The 23,655-nt window shown below is 49.4% G+C and overlaps 1 protein-coding gene across 2 annotated transcripts in view; it reads right to left on the bottom strand.

Annotated features, from left to right (window-relative positions):
• Prkag2 (protein kinase AMP-activated non-catalytic subunit gamma 2) overlaps positions 1-23,655 on the bottom strand; it is a 235,927-nt gene that overhangs the window by 67,089 nt on the left and 145,183 nt on the right. For both annotated transcript variants that reach the window (XM_052172993.1, XM_052172994.1), the window contains exon 4: positions 13,711-13,925. In XM_052172993.1, coding sequence (XP_052028953.1) covers positions 13,711-13,925 — 215 coding nt within the window. The remainder of the gene's footprint in view (positions 1-13,710; positions 13,926-23,655) is intronic.

Raw genomic sequence — 23,655 nt, 5'->3', positions numbered from 1 at the left:
GCTCACTGGACACAGGTGCTTGTCAGACAAGGCTGGTGCCTGGGGTGCCGCCCAGAGAGAGCCAACTCCACACACACACGGTGGCACATGGACCCTCTCAAATAAGAAATAAACAAAAACGTAGGCTCTTCAGCTTCATTTGTGCTTTAGGTAAAGATGGCGTGGCCTTGCCCACCCCTTCCCACAGCACAGTCGTGTTTTACAGCTGTTTCTAAATCCTGTCTTTTTTTTTTTCCTTAAAGAAAAAAGTGAAAACGGTCTTTGCCTCCTTCAGCGGAATCCATGGCCTGAACACCCCCTCCCTTCCAGGTCTCACCAACAAGCTACCTGCTGACTGCTCACGCCTAAGGAGACTGAGTTCCTAGAGACACAAGAGCTAAAAGACCTTTCTGTGTGCATTCCTGCCTCAGAGGCTTTTCTCCCACATCCCAGAAGGCCTCGCAGGGGTCTTTGCCTGGTCACATCAGCTGTCTGCAGACATCAATACATAGGTTGAACACACCGTGCTTCACGCCCGGTGGGAAACAGTCCCTCTTCTCAGCTGCCCATTTGAAAGGCTGTGAATCCACAGTCAGGTGCCCAGGGAGTTAGGAGGATGATATTCTTCAGCGATGGAGGCCAAGCCTCTAGGCTGGAGCTGACGGTTCTGCTTGTTTCATTCCAGACTGCCAGACGTGGCCTCCTGGGGGTACCATGGCTGTGCTCAAGCACGACATGGCCAATACAGAGTTATCCATGGCTCACACTTCCGTTCCTAACAGGTAAGTTACACTAATGCTCTGTGTCCCAGATGAGGATTGTGAAATACTGGCAGTGCCATGGCCATTATGGTTTGTTCCTTCCACAGCTCACACTGCGCTTGAGAGATATTAAAAGGTTGGAGACTTAATCAATTTAATGCCTATTGGTGGAGTCTGGATTAGACGATCGTGGGTGGAACCCCCTGCTTAAATCTCGGTGGCTTTACATGAGAGAAAGATTACATGAGAGAAAGATTAAGTGGCAGAGGGTTGGCCAGGCATGCGTGACACCCAGGGTTTGTGACCAGACATGGTTGCAGGTTTTATGTCTAGCACTGCAGAGAGCAGGTACGGTGAAATGCTTGGGTAATCCCAGTATTTGGATGGTGGAGGCAGGGGGATCCAGGTTATTATTTTGAAGAGTTAGATTGGAAAAATGAGACCCTGGAGGAAGAGAAAGATGAGGAAGGAGACTGAGAGAGGGGGGCACCAGAAAACACGGGTGCCCTGCGGTTTGCCTTGTGCCCTGTGTCTCCCTAAGGACTCCTGCAATAAGAGAGCCACCATCAGATGCACTCCTGACCGTTTTATTGAAACTTACCTGGTCTGTGGTATTGTGTCAATAGCAACAGAAAATTACACTATTAGGTGCTACAGTTCCTCTGACTGTCTGGGCCTTCCCAAGCTGAAATTCAATTGCCAGACATTAAGAAAGGAGAGTAGTCAAATTCAACTCTAGAGAACTCTAGCATGGGTAAGGAAACCCCATCTTCCAGCTCTGCATCCGAACCCCATCGCTAGTGTGCAGCTCTGGTGAAGCACACAGCTCTCACCAAACAGCAACCAGATGTCGGGGACGCCCTGCAGTGTGGGGCTCAGGCTGTCACTGCTGGCTATACATACTTATATATCCAAATTTCATTCTATCATCAATCCATCCATCCATCCATCCCTCCATCCACCCACCCACCCACCTATATCTATCTGATCTAATATCTCTATATCTACATATATCTACATAACTATCCATCTAATCTATTTATCTATCTCTTATCTCATCTAGCTATATTTATATAATCTATGTATCTATGTATCTATCTATGTATCTATCTATGTATCTATCTATGTATCTATCTATGTATCTATGTATCTATGTATGTATGTATGTATGTATGTATGTATGTATCTATCTATCTATCTATCTATCTATCTATCTATCTATCATCTTTTGGGTTTTTGTTTGTTTGTCTTGTTTTGTTTTGCATTTTTTGAGACAGGGTTTCTCTGTGTAGCCCCGGCTGTCCTGGAACTCACTCTGCAGCCCAGGCTGGCCTCAAACTTACAGAGATCTGCCTGCTTCTGTCTCCCAAGTGGTGGAATTAAAGGTGTGTGCCACCGTGGCCAGCCCAGAATGTTGTTTTTAAGAGAATGAAACATGTTTCTAGAGACTTGTAATGTAAAGATGACTAAGAGAAAGAGAACAAAGAAACAGCTTCATCAGATTCAACCCCGAGGACTGAGACACTGCTTCAGTCTGTGAGACAGCCGATGAGTGCGGTGGGCTCCTGCTACCGTGGGAGTCCAGGAAGCCTGTGGCAGGGGAAGAGACCCCAGATGGAGATGCTCCTCACGAGGCTTCCACAGAGCCACTGGCCTCCATTTCATCAGCACAACTCTCTCACTCCTAAGCAAGGCAGTGCAGGCAATGTGAGGGTCCCCCGCCAAGCACCACAAAGAGGAAAATGTGGGTTACAGGGCCGTCTCTTGCAGCTAGGGAGAGGAGAGTGGGTGGCCACTCATTAACCAGCCATGCCCGAGTGCTCAGGGGACTGCGGAGAAGGCTTGTCCCTAACTTTTCCATCACCACCAGGGCTCATTTCCACAACATCGTTAAGGCAACACTATTAATACTGGTGTTATGGTTTGTGTCACTGTTGTACCAACGACAACTCACCGGCTTCTGTTAATGCTTTTCTAAGTGCTGGGAGTGAGGCAAAAGACCTGATTCTGAGCCGAAGGAATTCTCATCTAGATGCAAATTGAGGCAAATGGAGCCGTCTGTCCAGGGTGCATGAACAGAGCTCGAGCCCACAGTAGCAATTTTTCCACCATTTAATTTTCAGTCCCAGCTCTCAACCCCAACCCAGTGCACTTTCACACAATGTGTTGGCACAGCAGCCTCCCTCCTTAGAATTTAAATGCTTTCTTATCCATACCTGATAGTCTTAGCCTTGAGCCCTTTGATTTTGTTTTTTGTTTTTGTTTTTTTTGTTTTTTTGTTTTTGTTTTTTGAGACAGGGTTTCTCTGTGTAGCCCTGGCTGTCCTGGAACTCACTCTGTAGACCAGGCTGGCCTCGAACTCAGAAATCCGCCTGCCTCTACCTCCCAAGCCCGGCAAGCCCTTTGATTTAACCTGAGGGATTTAATAAATACTTCTGGTTCCCCCCACTTCAGACTTAAAGATACCAGATATCTCAGATGCTCCAAAGGAATAACGATAACAACAACAACAACAACAATAACAATAATAATACACCCCCCCCCCCAGGGAAACATTCTGTCCTAGAGGGAGAAGGGAGGCTCTGGAGTTAGGGAAACCTACAAGGCTTAAGAAGTTCCTGAAAGTTACAAGATTCATAGGACCACTCCTAAGATTATACAAGCGGTAAAATAGCTTCTCTTCAGTTGCCGGTCCAGGGGTGCAACTTTCCTGAGTCATTCTCGTGCCTAGTGACCTTCCAGACTGCTCTGATCCACCCAGGTTTCTGAGTACCCTCAATAAATGTAAGAGTTTACTATGCTAGACGTGGTTTCTTTGGTCTTTGATGGTTTCTGTCTGTGGTGAAGAAACGCGTGTTAACATCTCTTCAGGAAGAATCACTCACCAGCGCCTCGGAGAGCTTGCCTTTCACCTACTGTCCTGCCCTAAATAACTGAATGGTAACGTTCCCCAGCCTTTCATGCCCCAGACCTGCAGCAATCATCCCTCCTCCCCACAGAACTGGGAAGCACCTAGCCTAGCTGTCTTTATCATACAATGGTTTTTAAATTAGTGCTTTCTTTCTGGCAAGAAGCTACCTTTCAGCTGTGGCTGTCTCAGGGCCACAGCCTCCGTGCAGCCGTGGCTGTCCAATGGATGCCGCTTCATTTCCTGGTTCCTTCCTCAGTCTCCTTCATGAACTCTACCCTACAGTTTGTCGCTAATGAAATCTTTTTAGAAAATTACTTTAACTTCTGTTGCATGTGCCAGTGTGTATGGTGTGCATGCGCATGCAGATGTGCATAGGTGCATGAACATGTATGCGCATGTGTGGAGATCCAAGGCTGATACCCAGAGTCTTCTTCAATTGCTTCCCATGTTCTTTCAGGCAGGGTCTACCAACTGAACTCAAAGCTTGCCCACACAAGTAGTCAGCCAGCCAGCTTAGCCTGGGGAATCCCATCTCTACCTTCTGAGTGCTGGAATTACATGTGGGTCCCCACACCTGTGTAGCATCTATGTGGGTACTTGGGATCGCACTCCCTCTTGTCCCTATGTCTGCCTTCCAAGTGCTCTACCCACTGAATCACCCCCCCTGTCCCTGAAGGAATCCTCTCACTAGAGGCAGGTCTAGCATATGCACTTGTGCTGACTGGCTTTCCATCCTTACCAAAAAAAGAAAAAAAAAAAAAGCTGAGAACCACTAACTTATAACCATTTTGGCTCACAGTTTGGGTGGTTCCCATGCCACTGCTTGACCCGCAGCTCTGAGTCCCTGGCAAGGCAGATTTTTTGTGACAGGGGCATGTGGTGAGTCACACCATTCTCTCACATTACAAGCCATGGGGAGAAGACAGAGGAAGAGGCTGGGCCTCTCTTCCTTATGCTTCTAGTGACCTAAAGACCTCGGGCCCCACCTCTTAAAGGCTGCACTACCTAATGGCAACACTATTCTGGGGGACAAGCCTTTTACCACAGAGGACCCTGAGTGACATTCTACATCTAAACAGTGAGACGTTCATGATGCCCTCTGTGCCCCTGCCTTCAAATGCAACCCATTCTTACCCAGGGGCATGCGGATCGCCGCCATCTTCCCTACCCTTGTTACCCAGTCTCCTCAATCAGTTTTGAAGTAACTGGCCTAATTTTATTAATCGTCTGAGGGGAGAAGAGTCACAGGCATCAGATCCTGATTGCACAGACTATATCTCTGGGTTTCCCAGCACCGTGTGCACACAGGCTCCCAGGTCTCCCGAGAGGCAGCACCAGTGGCCATGTCCACTCGCTCTGTGCTGGGCCTGGTCTCATAGCCTCGGAGCCAAGCTCCCCTGCTGTCTCCGGTCTTCCCGGGGATCAGAACCACTGTGCCCATGGACTTTCTCACAGTTAATTGCATACCAGTAGGAAGGGAAGCTCTGGCACAGATTTGCCAGGGATTAGTAAATTTCTGAAGAAAAGCCACATGGAAATCCCTTGGGTGTTGCTGGGCTCTAGCATGGGCTAACACAGAGAAGAGATGAGAGGACAAGCCTGTGCCAATCAAACTTCATAAAATGGAGTGATAGGCCAGAGATGGCTCAGGGGACAGGGTGGACCAAGCCTGGAATTAGGCATAAGAACTAAGGATGAGTCACCGTGGGGCAGAGAGGCGAGATTCCAGCCCTTGTCTTCCGAGAGCGCATTACCATGCTGAGAGCGTGCCTGTGGGGTCCAGCTGCCACGGTTCACATCTTGGCTTCCACGTTTGCGGCAGCTAACCCTTCAGTGAGTGACTGTGCATAGTCATCTTACTGGGCCCTCGTCACAGCCTGAGGCAAGCTCTATGCCTCTGTCTAGCAGAGGCACGGGGTGAGGGGGTTGTGGGTGCAGGTGTAGGTGTGGCTCACTAACAGGCCCAGCCGCTCTCCTCACTGCAGCGTCCTGCCTTCCTTGCCTCCCTTGGCTTTTCCCTCATTTCTGACCACACCCAGCCAGGCAAGACAACAACTCAAATTCTCCGTGCTGGCTTTGCTATCTCCCTCTCTCAGAAACTCTCCTTCCCTCCCTCCCTCTCGCCCCCTTCCCTTCCCCTCCTCTTCCATTATCTCCCATCTTCTCTCCACCCCTTTCTTCTTTCTTTCCTGTAATTAAAAAAAAGCTAGTGCACAAAGTGACGTGCTTCCTTACAGCATGTGCATACATACTTTTGGTTGGGCTTCTTCCTGACTCCCCAGGCTCTGCCTCATGGTGGTCCCCATTTCCTCCCTCTCCAACATCCCTTCCCCCCTTGATTGTTTCATGTTCCACATAACACACACACACACACACAAACACAAACTCACACAAACACACGCAAACACACATGCCAACACACATTCACAAACACAGACACACTCAGATACAAACACATAAACACACACATACATACCAACACACATTCACAAACACAGACGCACTCAGATACAAACATAAACATAGACACATTCATACTCACATGCACACAGACACACACACACACACACACACACACACACACACTAAATCCCAGGATCTGCACAATCCAGTCTATTTGCACAATCCAGTCTATTTGCACAATCCAGTCTATTTGTCTTTCTGAGACTGGCTTCTTCATTAGCTCATAATTTCCCATTCACTCCATCTTCCTGCAAACATTGTGATTTCGTTTTTCTTCATGGCTGGATACAATTCCACTACGTATATTTACACCACATTTCTCTTATCCTTTCATCTGTTGGTGGATACCTAGCTTGGTTCCATTCCTTTGCTATGGTGAAAAATACAGCAATAAACATGGATATAAAGTATCCCATGACCATGGCAGTTTCTTATACAAGAAACACACACGGTTAAGGTCTGAGGCAGAAGCAGGCGATACCAGCCCAAGGCAGGGCAGTCAACCATTCTCATCCTGTCCTACAGCAGTGAGACTGTTGGAAGACTGCTACGGTAAGCTGCAGGGAACACGCCATCTCTGTATCACACCAATGTCCTAAACGTGGTCTCAGCCATAGGCAAGGCTACTCAGTTACAACGGACAATCCAAGGGGATCCTGTAGCGGCTCTTGTCATGGTTAGAGGACATGGCTGAGGCAGATTTAACCAGAGCTGTGTTGGTGTGTGGCTCTGTAGAAAGGTAAAGCCTTCATTTTACTGTTTTTGTATCCCTATAATTCAACAGTGCTGAGCTCGGCCTTGTGGCTGTGGGTATTCAGAAGCCTCTCCCCCACGTGTGAGTTTTGACATAAAGAAGAAAGGAGGAACACTCCTTGACTGACTTAGCTCCAGAGTTGGTTTTCTGGGAGACCCCTTCTTCCTGTTGGGGAGACTTTTGGAGCAGGGATTATCAAAATCACCTTTGAGTACTCAGAGCCTAGGACAGTGCCCCACAAAAAAGAGGGTTTTAGGGAAAAACAGCTGAGCAAATGATCCCCGTGTGGGTTTCTGGGGGCATGGGAAGGGTTTGTTCAGGGGTGGAGTGCTTGTCTATCACACACGCAGTGCTGACTGACCCCCAGCATCAAGTAAGCCAGGAGCAAGCACACACCTGCAATCCCACCATCCCTAGATGGGGGAGGGGGGAAGGAGAAGGAGGGGGGGAAGAGAAAGGGAGGGCAGGGGTGAGGGAGACAGAGACAGACACAGACACAGAAAGAGACGACAGAGAGCGACACATAGAGAGACATCTAGTGTATCCTTGGCACTCAGCTACCCTGGACACAAGTGAACACAGGATTCGTGAAGACCTGCTATCGCTCAGAGAAATGGGTGGAGCACCTGTCTTAGGCTCTGCCTTCTTTTCTGTTCCAGGACTGAGGACCCCGCCCCCCCCCACCCTCCCAGCCCTCATGCAGCCTAAAACTCTGGGAGTCAGAACAGCTGTTCTCTGGCTGTCTTCTCTCTCTTGGTGACACTGAAGCTCCAGCTCTGGGGCCCTCATACCAACAAGCCTTCTTAGCAGCTTCTGCCCCTCGACACAAGGTCAGCTCTCCCCCGCCCCCATACTCACACACTATTTTTAAAATATCTAATCTGTAGTGAGGAACGAGTGATAGAAACATTAGTTTGCCATCTCTGGACAGACACATTCCAAAGCAAATCCTTATTAGGCTGTCACTGGGTACTTGAAGTGGTAGACAGGAATGTAAAACCAAAGTAGTATACACAAAAGCTTCTTAATGAAATGAAATTAGAAATATTTATAGATTTCTAGCGTGCTTTTCCTTTAAAGTTAAACAAAAGTCAGGTTGGGGATGTAGGTCGTGGGGTGATGTTTGTGCAGCATGCACGAAGCCTTGGGTTTCACCTTGAGTACCACATAAAGCAGGCCGAGTGGTCCAGACCCACGACCCCAGCCCTGGGGTAGTGACAGGAGGATCCAAAGTCCAGAATCATCCTCAGCTGTACAGTATGATGCCAACCTAGGATAAGAGACTTTGTCTGAAAAATATTTTGAATTGGTACATATTTGCATGTGTTTAGAGGGACAGGATGATGGGTACATAATATGTATTGAGCAAACCAGAGTAAAGAGTAATCTGTCTTAAGCAGATTAACACAAAATAAAAGTCTGTGTTGAGGAGACTGCATAGCCCATAATGTGCTTGTTATATCAGCATGAGGACTAGAGTTCAAATCCCAGCACTCACATAAAATACAGGCACTTGCAATCCCAACACTGGGGCACTGGAGCCAGGGGGATTGCCAGGGCATGGCCATCCACTCTGGTAGAACCAGTGAGCTGCAGATTTGGTGGGAGACCCTGTCTCAAAATACAAGGGGCAGACTGATTGAGGAAGACCTTGGGTAAGCCTCTGGCCCCCACATGTATGCACATACACTTGCACTGACACACATGGATGTACACACACACACACACACATATACACACACACACACACATGCATGCACAGACACACACACACACACACACACACACACACACACACACTTACACACGAAGGCTATTCATCTCAAATAACCTTGAAAAGCTGACTGGCCAGAGTGTCCCCCTAGTATTCAGGTTACATAAACAAGAGATCTTGCCAATGGAGTCGGTTGACACAGTTTTTTAAAAGATTACCTTTTGCTCAGGTCACTTTCCCACAAGGAAAGAAATGCTAGCTATCTATTATCATGTAACAATTGCCCCAGTATCTCAGTGGCTTAAGACAGTAATTAATTATATGAGTGAACTGCCTTTCTCTCACACTCACGTTAAAGCCTTTATCCTCCACTCCTGTGTTCTGTGAAAACAGAACCTTTAAAGTGGTAATTACAGCTAAAGGAGAGACTTGGAATGCCGCTAGATGCACACTTAAAACTCACAGGCTGTCAGCTCCATACCCAGCCTTGGAAGGAAAGTAGAATGATGTCATAGGGCAGTCCCAAAGGACTGGATCCTCACACGAGGGGGAGGGGCACGAGGGATGCCAGCACACAGGCAAGAGGCTACCAGAGAATCCTGGGAAACAAGGCCCCCAAGAGACCAAACGCTCCAAACGTTGGACTCTATCACTCAGCTTTGTATTACTACAACAGAACATGGGGCAAAAGCTGCTTCTGAGGTAAAGAGAAGTTCATTCTGGCTCACAGCTATGGAGATCCAAGTTCACGGGGGTGGGGGTGGGGAGCAGAACTCAATTTCTGCTGGGACCGTATCATGGCGAAGGGTCTTCCCTTACCTCACTCTTTCTGGAATTACTGCTGTAATGAAACTACTCGTTTTCCAGGGGACTCTGACTCAAGACATAGGTCAAACGTGAAATCCCAAGACCACTTAGTGGTAGAGTGCATGTTTAGCAGGAGCTGTGTGTGTGTGTGTGTGTGTGTGTGTGTGTGTGTGTGTGTGTGTGTGATGCTAAGGGTGGAGGAATTGAGTGGACTACAAACAAGCACGTGAGCATCTCTGCAGCCCCTGCACCAACCCTCTTGGAAGAGTCCATACTATCATTCACCTCCAGTGTGTGTCTTTGCCCTTGGCCATGCAGGGGTCCAGAGACAGGCTTGCTGAGTTCATGGTGAGATGGGGTGGCATCATCCTTTGGTTTCTGTGTGGTTCTTGCCGTTCTGCCTAAGTCCAGGCAGTGCAGCATCCCTTCCCCGTCTGCCCCTTAGCTGCCCACTCTCCTTGATTCTCTCTTCGCCAGCCGCACGTTTTCTACGTCATTTTATACATCATCGCTGCCTCGATGTTTTATATTTATATTAAGATGCTTCCAGTTCTGGGTTCACACACCAATTCTATTTACACTCTTCAGGAGCCCCAGTGTCTTACTGTCCCAGAACAGCTGACTCCTACTCACAGACACAGCCCTCCACAGCCCTCTGGTCTCCCAACACAACAAATCCATTCCATCTGGTCAAGGCAGAGTTTTTAGAATCATTCTTGACACTTCTTTTCCTCCTTGAATTACTTATTCACCAGACGCCAAATGCCTTCTGCTTCTTCCTGCTCCGAGCTCTCTGGGTTCCACTGTATTCTCTCTGCCTTCGCCTGCTTCCAGGCCTCTACCTAGTGTGGGCCTCTGCTCCTGCACATCGTATCTGATCTCCACAGCCAGCCAACACACACCAGAATGCAGAGCTTGCTCACTGCTCCTCCCTGCCGAGAAAGGGGCTGGGTCTGCCAGTCACCGAGATGGACTAGACTGCTCTCCCATAACAACCAAACAGGTTCTAGCATGCTTTATTGTCCCCCCCCCCCCCCCCCCCCCCGTGTGCAGGCGAAGTGCCTTCCTTTGCTCCATTAGGGACTATTTATTGACGCCGCAAGTCCCATACGCGTCGCTCACGGCTCTGCAGTCTCTCACGCAAGCTAGCACCGGATCTTTGAACTGGGATCATTAGAGTCCTACACCAGGCCTGCTTACGTGGTGCTGGAGACTCACCAGCCACTGGACTTCACGCTCTCTGGACAAGCACATTACCAGCTGAGCCATATCTCCAGCCTGCCTTTATTTATTGAATAAATAAAGGATTTCAGTAGGGTGTTGTCATTTAAAGACTAATTATGCCCCTCCATCCACTTCCAACTTTAGAAAAAAATTCATGGATGATGACTTTAGAAAAAAATATCTTCAGGGTCCCCATTTATGGAAGGCGTCTCTATTCTAAAGAGCAGAGATAAATTATGTTGAAATATTTTTAGGGCTCCAGAAATCTTCAAGCAGCTCATATCTCTCCATGAAGATCATGCCAGTAGCAAAGTTAACAAAATCAGCCAAGCTCTTAAGGAACAGCACATAAATTAAAGCATCCAACAGAATGCAATTATAAAGGGACACATCTTGTATGCACATCAAATCTCCCCCTCCACTGTGGCTGCAGAGGCTGCAGGCAGTGCTGTGGGGGGGACGGCCCTCCTAGGAAGACATTTACAGACAGGTCTGTTAATGGAAGGACCCAGCAAGGAATTCCTTTTCTGAATATTTTGTGTTTTATATATGTGTGTTAAGATGTGTGTGTGTGCACATGTGTGCGTGTGCATGTGTGTGTGTGTTGTGTGAGCATGCAAATGAAGGCCAGAGTTGAATATCAGATGTATTCTCTGATTCTCCACCTTACTTCTGAATAGTCACTTCACTGACCTAAGGCTTACCTCAGGTTGATTAATTCAGCGAGGTTTGAGGACCAGCGGCCTTCAGGGACCTATCTGTCTCCTCCTCCCCTTACCCCAGAACTGGGGTTACAGATTCCTACCACTGCACTAGCTTTTGTGTAGGTGCCAGGGTTCCGGATCCAAGTCCTCATGTCTGTGTGGCAGGTACGCAACCTGCTAAGCCATCTCCTTAGCTCTCTGTTCCAATTCCTGAAACACATCATTTCGAAACAGAAATGGGGAGCCCTGCTGGTCACCCTGATTTCCTGGAGCTTTACGTAGCCAAGTGCCACGGACAAGCTCCCTGTGTTACTGTTAGAGGGCATCCAGGATACAGGTCTCAGTGAGCCTCATGGAAACACGCAGTTCTGCGATACAAATGTATCCACACTGTCCAGGAGCCCTCACAACCTCCATCCCCAAGCCCATCTCATCTTCCCAAAGGGAAGTGCCCATTAAAGTGTCACCCAGGGCTGGTGAGGTTGGTTCAGTGGGACAAGGACCTGATTTCCATCTGTCAGATCCACATGGTAGAAGAAGAGGGACTGGAAGAGGCCATCTGACTTCTGCACAAGTGCTGTGACACACAAGCCATACCCCGCCCTCTGAATAAACAAAATGTAATTTTAAAAAAGTCTCTCGCTCCCCTTAGGCCTTGGGGTTTATTCCTGCCCACAGCCAGGATCTGCCTGACACCTGGTTCTCTTCTGTCTCTCTGCTTACTTAAGCCCACAGCACTCCTCGGGGGTACTGTGTCTGCTCCAGCCATTATCCCAGCCACCAACTTACCACGCTGACTTAGCCCTTTGCCCGAGTACTACTTAATACACAGCCAGCAAGTATGTAAGCACTGGCAGACAGAGCCATCCCAGGCAATTCAACCCTTGCCAGGCAAATGACCACTGCCAAGAACCCCTGAATGAACAGAGGAGTAATCACGGTGTGTTCGCTGCTTGGCAAATACATTTCCCCTAAGATACAGTCCTTCCCCCCCCCCCCCCCCCCCCCCCCGTTACGGACCGAATGATGTTCCACAAGAAGATACACTGGCGTTTAACTGTAGTATCCTCGAGTGGCACTCTTACTTGAAATAAGGCCTTTGTGGATGTCACCAGGCTAAAATGAAGCTGTTAAGGTGGACTCTGACCTAAGATAATTAGTGTCTTAAGAAAAGGGACGTGGGTTCACAAGCAGACACAGAGGAAGGGTGGCTTAGGAGGTGGAATTAGGATCTAGAAAAGCCCAGGCTGCTAGATGTTGGGAGACTGGGAGAGAAGAGGGGCCCAGAGAAGGAAGGTGTGGCCCCACCCACTCTCACTTTGGCAGTCCAGCTTCAGAGCTGTGTGGAAATTCAATGTGCTGTTTTGCATACTTATCTTTCTTTTTCACAGGTACAGAACTGTTGGTTTAATAGACTGCAGGAAACATATGAAACAAGATTGCCCCTGTATTGGATATGCATGTCTTGTTTGGACTGTCTAGAGATGCAGCAGACCAACATTATGCAGAGCTTCCGCTGTGTTACCGACCTTGCTATCTAAAGACGGTTTATAAAACTACAGAGGGCTGTGCCTAGGCACCATGTCAACACCAGGCCATTTTATAAAGGGATGGAGCACACAGGATCTCCGTGCTGTGACGGGCCTGGAGCCAGTGTCTAGTGAGACTGTGTTTTGTTGTCACAGCTCTAGAAAAAGGAACGGCAGTGACTGAACGACAGGGCTCCATCTACACTGGTCCAGCCTCACTGGGCTCAGGGTCATTCTGCGTCTCTGATGGTACCTAACTCAAACCAAACAGGCTACCACCCTAGGGGCTCCATGCTTGGGCACTATCTAGGTGTGGGGGAATCTGGTCTCTTCTACCAACAATCCCAGACCTTCTCAGTTAATCCTCTGAGAGCCGTGAAGACATGTTGTCCCACTTCCTGCCAAGTGACTAAGTTTCCAAGAACCTACCTCAAGTCAGGCGAGGTCAGACCTTAAAGCTATAGACCATAATCTCAATCTCTCTCTCTCTCTCTCTCTCTCTCTCTCTCTCTCTCTCAATCTCTCTCTCTCCTTTCCTCCCTCCTTTCTTCCAGTTTATTCTACTTTGTTGATGTTAGTTTAGCAACCTAGTCAAGATAAATCCAAATGGTGCTTCTAACGCCTGAGTTTTAAGAGGTGGAGGGAACAGGCTTTCTCCTGGCCATGCTCCAGGTAGAGAGGACGGAACGACTTCTCCCTTGATCCCTACAGTGTCACCCAGACCTGCTTGTTGTTCTCGCCCTGTGACTTATGACAGCACAATTCACAAACGCTAGCCCTGGGCAGCTGAAGCTGGTGTGGGGAAGCACCGTCCTCCCTCCCATAACCTGGTCCGGCCCCACCCTGGGAGATGTGCAGACTTACAGTTCTCAAAGGAGCGTGGTATGTCGGGGATGCCAGAGGGGGCCGAGCTGGGCTCTGAAAGGCCAGGCAGAAACGCTGCCCAGTGTCCGGAGGGGGCGAGGAGGCATAGATGCGGCTTTCTAGGCGTTCGGGCTCCTGCTTGTAGGACTCCAGGGGAAATGGGTGCTGTTTGGTCACTTGGGTGGGTGTCGATGGAGAAGAGGAGACGCTGGAGGCTGCAGAGGGGGTGACAGAGCTCATTAGAGGTGTGGCCTTGGCAGAGAAGAGGGCTCTGTGCTTCTAAGAGCCCATCCCTTCCTCTGACCAACCAACCAACCAACCAACCAACCAACCAAACATAAAAATCAACCCTGAAATAGTAACTGTAGAAATCAAGGCAGAGTTGAGTAAGTGTATTCAGAGGCTCTTCCCAGCTCAGAGTTCAGAAACGCCCTTACCAGCCATGCCGCGGTGTGAGCAGTGTTGGGGACGCCAGGCAGTCCTGACTGTTCATATAGTCAGGCCTGGCCTCCCCTCCACATGGCCTCGCTGTCCCCTTGGCCAATACTGCTCGCTCCCCCCCCCCCCCCGCCCCCATATGCCCACAGCAAACACCATGGAGCCACACTGGTAGAGGCTGCTTAGAGGGACATGCAGAGAGTCAGCAGAACCAAGGTCCCTGCTGCACAAGTCACATGACAATATGAGTGAAGCAGAAGGTGCGTGACTTGCAAGCAGGAGGGCCTGAGCTTGGAGTCCCCACAGGAAAGTCAAGCTTGGTAGGGTGGGACACACGCGCGCTCTCAGCACTGAGCAGTGTTGGCAGGAGTAGGCAAATCCTTGGGGCGCAGGCAGCCAGCCTAAGCTACTTTGTGACCCCTTCAGAGGGTGCCCAAAGATGACCTCTGGCATCCATGTGCCCATGCACACATGTAGCGCCCCCAATATACACAAAGGAGGTAGGATGTAAACATTCCTGATTATATAATCATGCATGCCTCTATCTCTGCCTCCTGACTGTGGGGATTTAAGGCATGTGCTACCTTGCCCAAAGCCTCTACTCTCATGAGGACCCTTACCACACTGTATCAGGCCCACCACAGTCAAACAACCTTCACCCAAACTTGTCTAACCTGAAAAAAGCCCGAACTCTAAATAAAGTCACATTCACAGTACGGGGCAGTACTCTCCAATATATGCTTCCAGGGATACAACTGACCCACAATAGCTAACTGGCAGCATAACTGGGTGTACTAGCAACATAATGGGCAGGTCTCTGGGAATTTGAGGCCAGCCTGGCTTACCTAGTGAGTTCCAGGTCAGCCAGGGCTCTATAGTGAGACCCTGACTCAAAACAAACAAGCAAACAAACAAACAAACAAAAAGGAAAGAAAAAAGAGATATACAAGTAAACAAACAAAAAAGGAAAGAAAAAAAGAGATATACACACATGCATGAAAACATACACACATGCGTATACATGTGTACACACACACACACACACACACACACACGGTGGAGGAGATGCTGAAGATCCTTGGAGCATCGGCTGTGCATGCACAGATATGAGGAGGTAAGGATGGGTACCAACACCAGAGACCAGAAGAGAAGGGACAGACCCTGCCCTACACACTATGGAGGGACTGTGGCACTGCCCATGCCTTCATTTTGGACTTCTGTTTTTCTTTCAAACAGGGTCTCATCTGCCCCAGACTGGCCTTGGACTCACTACATAGTGAGGCCAGAGCAGGCCAGCTCCGAGTGTATGTATTAAACAGGAAATAGTTCACCTCCTTACAGTCAGTGCCAGACACTGAGTCCTGCCTCGCCGCTTCCCGTGTGGGCATCCCTAGCCCCGCCCATGGGCACGGATGGGACGGATGAAATGCAACACAGCAGGGTAGGCCAGGCAGGCCAGGAGAGAAACAGAACAAAAAACCCAAATGCCTGTGCCACACACTCATTCCAAGGATCTTTACTGGCAAAGGGTTTCCATGTGTCCAGACAGGGGCAGTCCCCAGGGACTTCCAACTCCTCCTCCTTCTCCTCCCTCTTGGCCCATTGTGACAGGAAGCACTGATATCCAGTGTCCATGGGACACACTCAAACTTCTGGTGGACTGTAACTCCACCTGATCTCCACTTGGTCTTTCAGGTCCAACCCACACACACATTTCCAAAGACTCGGACCATGTCCCTCCGTGGGGGGTCCTTTTTGCTGATCAAAACTACAGATGTGGAGCTAGGGAGATGGCTCCATCTGCAAAGTGTTTGATTTGCGAGAATGAAGAGCAGAATTTGATCTCCAGAAACTGCTTAAAAGCTAAAACCATCACGCCCAGGCATACTGGTGTGTGCTCGTAATCCCAGTTTTGGGACGTAGAGACAGAAGGGTGCCACTTTGCATGCTTGGAAAATTCCAGGCCAAGTGCAAGGCCTTGTCTCAACAAACAAACAACAAACAAGATAAAACAAGATGGACACCACCTGAAGAGCAAACCCGGTGGTGGTGGTGGTGGGGTCCTGTGAGCACACACCTGTGCACCTGTGCATAGTTGCAGCCCTGTGAACATACACATGTGCACCTGTGCACACGCCTGCAGCTCCCTAGATGAACACACACACTCAGGCTCACACAGGCAGATATGATAGTTTATTTCTCAGAGTTACTTCTCCTCACCGAGTGTCTGGGGTTATTACAGTGCTGATTTTGAAAGCAGAGCTCACACAGCCAACCGGGTACCGAGTGGCAGAGTGAGTCACGACAGCATAGTACCTGACAGGAAGGAGTCAGCCTCCCCATCCTCTCCATGTGAGGAAGCTGGTAAGGAGAACAGGCAGAGAACCCTTGGCATGGGATAACGCCATCTGGAGTTCTCGAGAAGGGGGAAAGGAAGGGATTTTATACGTACAGTGCTCACATCCTGCCGGTCGGCATATGTCTGCAGCCTCCCCGGAAGGATCCGGGGAAGGGAACACCCAGAGGGCGAGCTGTTCACCGACACTTTTTTTCTGCTTCCATGCTTTCTATTGTGGGTATAGCGCTGTTTAATCTCCACTGTCAATTGGACTGCGTTTAGAATCACCATGGAAACACATCTCTGGGTGTTAAACCTCTGGAGAGGTTTAACTGGGTAGCATCATCCCCTGGGCTGGGTGTCCCTGACTGAACAAAGGAGAAAGTTGCTCACCAGCAGTCATTCCACTTCCAGACCGCAGAAGCAGCGTGACCAGCTGCCTTCCCCTGCCGCTCTGCCTTCCCTGCCACGACGGACTGCACCCTCACTGTGAGCTGAGAGACCCCTCCTTACGACGGGGCTGTCAGGCATGTTGTCATGGCAGCAAGAGAAGGAATTAATTCTACAGGTATGTATTATGTATTTTGAAATTTACCCTTTCTATCCATTATTCTTTTATGAGCAGCTGGACAGCCATGTGTGTAAGCACAAGCCCACCCTGCCGCCTCTAGCTCTGTGCAGCTTCAACCATGGCTAGAGACAGGGCCTTGTCATCCCCAGCAGACTGCTGCCTGCAGAGTAAGGCTCCTTCCCTTCCTCCCTGTTTCCACATCTCAGTCTGTCTGTCCATCTTTGCAAGAAGCTCTCTACTCACACTATTCTCCTGGAAGAGGCCCAGTCACCACTGGGTGAATGACCTCACTGACAGGGAACACAACCTGCTGCTTCTTTGGTTGGCTAACGATCACCGTCACTGGAAGGGCATGAAGGCAGCTTGCTCAAGAGGGCTCGCAAAGGCACGAGCCATCACAAAAGGCCCTGAGTCCTTGTAGGTTGTTTGTGCAAATGCTGGAGAGCCTAACTCCCACTGCAGTGGTGGCCAGGAGAGAAGGCAGGAGGCCGAGGGGCACTGGGCCAGCCCGCTTGGGCGAGGAACAGCAGCACGGCCTTTTCTGCTGGGATGGACACTGTGGCATGTGGCTGCATGTGCTTTCATCTTCCACCCAGCCCGCCTCACCTCTGTAATGCTTTCCATCCTTAGCCAGGGCCTCCCACGGGGACACAAATGCACAGTGACACCACAGTGACACCACAGGCTCTGTCACGCAGCTTTCTATGACTGCAACACAGACCCAAGACAAGCGACTTCACAAGAGGAGAGGATGATCCTGGCTCACAGTTTCAGCTCATGATAGACTGTCCTGCTGCTTTGGGCCAGTGGTGGCACAGCGTGACAAAAATGTCTGGCGACTGTCCTCACTTCATGGTCAGGTCTCAGGAGAGAAGTACGAAGGCACGAAGCCCCCCCACAATGTCCTTCAAGGAAGCAGCTCCAGTGACGGAAGAAATCCCACCAGGCCCTACTGCTGAAACTTCCCACAAACTGTCCACTAGTACCGAGTTGGGGACCCAGTCTTTAACCCTCTGTCAGAGGTAGGGTTGGTGAAGATCTTTTCCCAATTTGTTGGTTGCCGTTTTGTCCTTTTGACAGTGTCCTTTGCCTTACAGAAACTTTGTAATTTTATGAGGTCCCATTTGTCAATTCTTGATCTTAGAGCATAAGCTATTGGTGTTCTGTTCACAACAGAAACAGAAGGAACACTACCCAACTTGTTCTACAAAGCCACAATTACGCTGATACCAAAACCACACAAAGATCCAACAAAGAACGAGAACTTCAGGTCAATTTCCCTTATGAATATCGATGCAAAAATACTAAATAAAATTCTTGCCAACCGAATCCAAGAACACATCAAAACGATCATCCACCATGATCAAGTAGGCTTCATCCCAGGGACCCAGTCTTTAAAATGTGAGTCACTGGGGATAGTCCAGATACAGACCATGGCAGAGGGGAAAGGGAATGTGTGTGGTGAAGGACAGGTGACATGCCAGACACAGGGCGAGGCTCACACAAGCAAATGCAGAGAACACATGACCAGTGTCGGGCACGGGGAGAACCTTACTAGATAAGACACATGGCCCTCTCTCCCCGGTGGGGATCTGTCCTCCAGTGCCCTCAGCACTTCCTGCTGCCTGCAGAGTCAGGCCTCCACTCTAACGGGCCCACCAGCTCCTCAGCCACCTCCACCTCAGAGGCAGAAGCTGGTGGTCAGAGGACATTTAATCACCTATGCACCTCTTTTTGCTGAGTAAACAGACGAGTTCGTATGTCCTGACTCCAGCTCCCAGACTCCTATACTGTAACTAAATTGAGATGCCACCAAAGGACAGGCCCAAAGATGCAAAATCATGTAAAATTCCATCTCAGCCATGTGAACTTTCTCAGGAAGAGGGGCTCCCCAGGCAAGCCTGCAGGGAGAGCGTCTGCAGGTGCAGAGCACCTGCCAAGGGCGGGAGGAAGAGCCCGGGAACAGTGAAGAGCGCAAGCACGCAGAGGGGGCTGGGCCTGGGGCCCTGAGTGTTCTCCACACTGGGTGGCCTTGGGCAGACAGCGAGCGTTCGATCCAAGCTGGCAGAAAGAGAGCGACAAAGATCAGTTGTCACCACGTGGGTGCTGGCTTTTCAGTAGGTATTAGGGATGGCTGTTAGGCTGGTGAGGACATTCCTGGGCATTTCTGTTTGAAACCTGGTGTCACCATTAGTAACTCAAGGGGCGAGGAGGACAGCACTGCTTCATCTCTCCATTCCCTTTACAACTCCCAGGTGTGGCATGTCCAGCTTTTCGATGTTGGGACGGATGCTGTCATTCGTAACACGGTCAACAGCCACACCATCAAGCTACAAGGTAACATCATCAAAGAATCTCATAATGTTGTAGGTGAGTTTACGACTGTGCTAACCCACACTCACAGAGAGCTGCCCTGGGGGTGGGGTGCTAGTTGCGTAGATGGTTACTACTTTCTGACTGGACAGACTACAGACTACAGTCGTGGCTATCTACATGAGCAGGCGTATTCTGCACATCAGCAGCTCCCAGAAGCTTCTGGGGCCCAGCTTGGTGCAGCAGGAAGGGGGAAGCCAGAAGGCCACTCCAGGTATGGTGGGGGGAAAGGGGCAACAGCAAAACTAAAAGCATACCCAGCACCTCTGAACCTTCCTGGGTTGAATGCATATGTTCCCGAGGCAGGAAGGGCTCAGAGAGGAGCGGCCAGCCCATAGCCAGAGGTGGGCAGGTCGCCGTAGACACCAGGAAATGGGCTTTGACCTAGAGAGCAGCATGGATGCTCTCCAGTGCGGGTGACTTTCATACCAGGTGGGCAATACCCATAGTAACCCCAGAAGGGACCTAGATGGTTCCCTTGTTAGGTTTCTTCGGAGAAGGCAGCCCTTCCCTGCTTCTGAAGGGTTTTGCTGTGGGCTGTTGTCAGCTCTGAGGGTGAACAATGGCTCTGATTTTTTTTTCTGGTTGCTGCCAACCCAATGAATAAGCCCAGTGAGTGATCAGAAATGGACCCTGGCAGCCACACAGAATGCCAGGCAAGTGTCTCCAGACACCAGGGAGCCATGAGCCGGTGACTTCACAGGGCCTGGCTGGCCATGCTGGACCGTGGCTGTGAGGGGGAGAAGGCAGGACAGAGATGTCAGCGGAGAGAAGTGAGTGCTGGCCTTGCAGACTGCTGGGCAAGGCCGAAGCGAAGGCGGGGCCTTCAGAAGCTCTAAGCTCTGGGCCTGAATCTACCCTCTCACTAACTCATCAAAAATGCCCAACCACGAGGACCCTGGATAGCCAGCAGGCGCCGTTCAGACAAGATCCCAGAAGAGGAGCAGCCTGTCAGGAACCCAAGTCCACTCAGCCGTCTCTGACCACCTGCCTGGCTCTGACAGGAGTGTGACAGCTGAATTTTAATGGAGTTCACTTCAGCCACTCTCCCCTCCTTAGCAGATAGGGGCCTTCCTTTTGGAAGTCCAAGTCACAGCCACTGCTTGGTACCCCTTACAGCAGGGTCAGCCAAGATGCAGTCGGGAAGCCCTTCTACGGGGCACCAGAACAGGCTGGCACTCCTTCCTCCGTAGTTTCAGAAGAGGCACAGATCATAAGGATTGCCTCCAAGTCCCACTCTTCTGAAATCGGGGTGCACAGCTCAGTTGGTAGAATGCTTTCTAACATGCATGAGGCACCGGTTTTATCTCCAGCACCCCATCAATCTGGGCATGGTGGTACAGGATCGAGACATTTGAGAGGCGGAGGCAGGAGAATGAGAAGTTCAAGGTTGTCTTCGAATATGAAACCCACGTTTGAAGATGGGTTGAGACACATGAGACCGTATCTCAGAGGCCGACTGACCAGCCAAGCCCAAAGCAGTCTAACATAAAAACACAAGCCCATGCCCACACACTCGCTCGCCCAGCAATGCCTAGCAAGCCCTAGGCACTGGCTCGCCCTGTTACATTGTTCCCTGGGTGTATTCCCATTGTTCCCAAGGTGACTTCCAGGCTAGCAGATCCTCTTGTCTCCGGCAGTATTTTCCATGCGACAGTCTCTCATTCCATGTTTCCATGTGACATGACTTCTATCATTTTTTCCCTTTCTCTCTAACCTACAACTTGAGTTGCTAGGTCACTCTTCTAGGCCACGCCTCTGTCACCTGCCTCGGTGGGACGCATCCCAGAGGGATCTCAGCCCATTCCACCTGTCCTCACCCCTAGCTCCGGGCTCTAGGAAGAGCCTGCGCCTGCGCCTGCGCCTGCGCCTGCGCCTGCGCCTGCTGCTGTGTAAGGAAAACACATTGGTTTCAGGATCCTTTACACACTCTAAAAATACACCACTTACTTCAACATTATTTTTGTCATTTGTAAATGAATCAGTATTTCACGGGCCCTCAGTTCTAATTTCTAATATAATGGATAGAAATACTCATGAACATATAAACAACGGCGCCTTGGCATCTGCAGTCAGTTATCAGAACTAGAGATATTAACATTTTCTCACTAATAACATATATTTAAAATAAAAAGGGAAGGGAATGGAGTCTATTCTTATGAATTATAAATACCTTTAATAAAAACGATGCCAGATTCAAGTATCTGTTTTTCGTTCAGCCTAATTAATATGTAATTTTAGTCGAAATACATATATGACTGACAATATAATACATATAACATGCTATAAATACATACTACTATATTATATGTGTACTCAACATAACATATACTATATGTATATTATGGATAATATCTAGCCCATCAGAATCTGGGTATTAACCTTAGTGACTGCAATGGTCCTTGGGCCTCACTATCAGTTCCAGGGTTCTACCCTGACTCTGTGCCTTTCTCCCTTGTTGATGCCCAAGGTGTTGGCCCACTTTGTCCTTGTGAGAATTCAAGTCCATCATCCAGAACCACACAGTCAAACGCAGACCATCTCTATATGTATTTCACAGAATTCTCTCCTACCCTTCACTAACCACACCCCCCAACACTATGAAGGACAAAGGACTATGGCTTGGATCCCTTTTGACATGGCCGGTCTGTGCACAATTGCTATTCACTGGTCCATCACGCCCCCTGGAGGTGTTCACACTCTAATGAAAACACAAGCCCAACAGCAGATGGCAGAGAATAGGACTCTCAGCTGCTTCAGATGGAGATTTAAGACCCTGAACCCTGACTGGCGGGCAGGCTGGAGGAGGGCGCTTTCAGAGTAGCAACCCCTGCACGATGAAGGCCCATGATAGGTGAGAGCCCAGGCAAGGAGCAAGACAACTCAGATTTTGCCTAATGGTCTTTGCTCTTTAGGTCCATTTTGGTGGGTACCATTTGTGAATTTCTCAGTGATGCTTTAGGATACTGGAGACATCAGAACACTCTAGTACAGTGACTCACGGCTGTGATGTCTGTGTTCTGCTCCAGCCTCTTTCAAAGGTTCCTCAAGGGCTCAGGATATGGCTCTCCATTGGTAGAGTGTCTGCCCAGCATACATGAAAGCCAGCACTGTTAGCTCAGACAGAAAAGGGCCTACTGCGTGACTGTTAGGACCTGAGTGTGATCCCAGATCCCATGTTAAAGAGTGGACCTGGAAGTGCATGCTTATAAACCTATCTGCGAGTGGAGACAGATGGATCCCTGGAGCATGCTAACTTAGCCAGTCTGGCAACTCCCAGGACAGATAAGAGACTGTCTCCAAACAAACAAATAACAGACAACAAACAAGCAAATGAAATAAATGGATGAATGGAGCCTGAAAAATAACACCCGAGATTGTCCTCTGGCCTTACGTGCACACATATATGTATACTTCCCCCCATATACACCTACATAAATATGAACACACACACATGCATGTTACATATGGAACCCCTCCGAGGCAGCCTGAGAGGTAAATCAGCTGTGTGATGTGATGTGCGCAGCGCCCTGATGTGAAGAGTTGAGATGGAAATGTAAGGCCTGGAGAGGCAGGGCCAGAATCAGATGGGGTGGAAATGCTAGCCTGAGTCTCTACTGTCTGTCTGGGAGTCAACTAACCTTACCTTTGCGTTGTGTCTTCAGATGTGTTGTAGCATTTGATGTTGATCCTAGTGAGGCATGCTTGTCTATTAAATCTCACAGTCCCCTACTCTGCTGCCCTGTGTTGCTGCTCTGAGTGCCTGGCTAGCATCTAGTTGACACCAACTATGAGTCTGTTGTATATGTGTTTCAGAATAGCTCAATTCTGTCCGTACATCTTCTGTAACTTTCTTCTGACTTGTGCTATGGATAAAAGGTACCCTAGTTGAAGAGGTTTCTAGGTGACACAGGAAGCACACTGAAGGCCCATCCTGTCATGCTCTGCTGTATTTTAATAATGTACTGGAATAACCGTATTTATATCCTCCATCCCGGTCTTAGCTAGGTTTCTATTGTTGTGATAAAAACAACAGAAGCAACTTGGAGAGAAAAGGTCTTATTTGGTTTCTATATCCCAGAGTGTTCACAGAGTGCCCTGGGCAGGAACACAAGGCAGGAACTACAGCTTATGCCACAAAAGAATGCTTGCTTAGCCTGTTTTCTTATACAAGTCAGGACCACCTGCATAGGGATAGCACCACATCCCCCTGGGATCCACGGCC

This window comes from Apodemus sylvaticus, chromosome 2 (assembly GCF_947179515.1).
Source record: "Apodemus sylvaticus chromosome 2, mApoSyl1.1, whole genome shotgun sequence".
Classification (NCBI taxonomy): domain Eukaryota; kingdom Metazoa; phylum Chordata; class Mammalia; order Rodentia; family Muridae; genus Apodemus; species Apodemus sylvaticus.
This window is presented reverse-complemented; position numbering and strand designations above follow the sequence as displayed.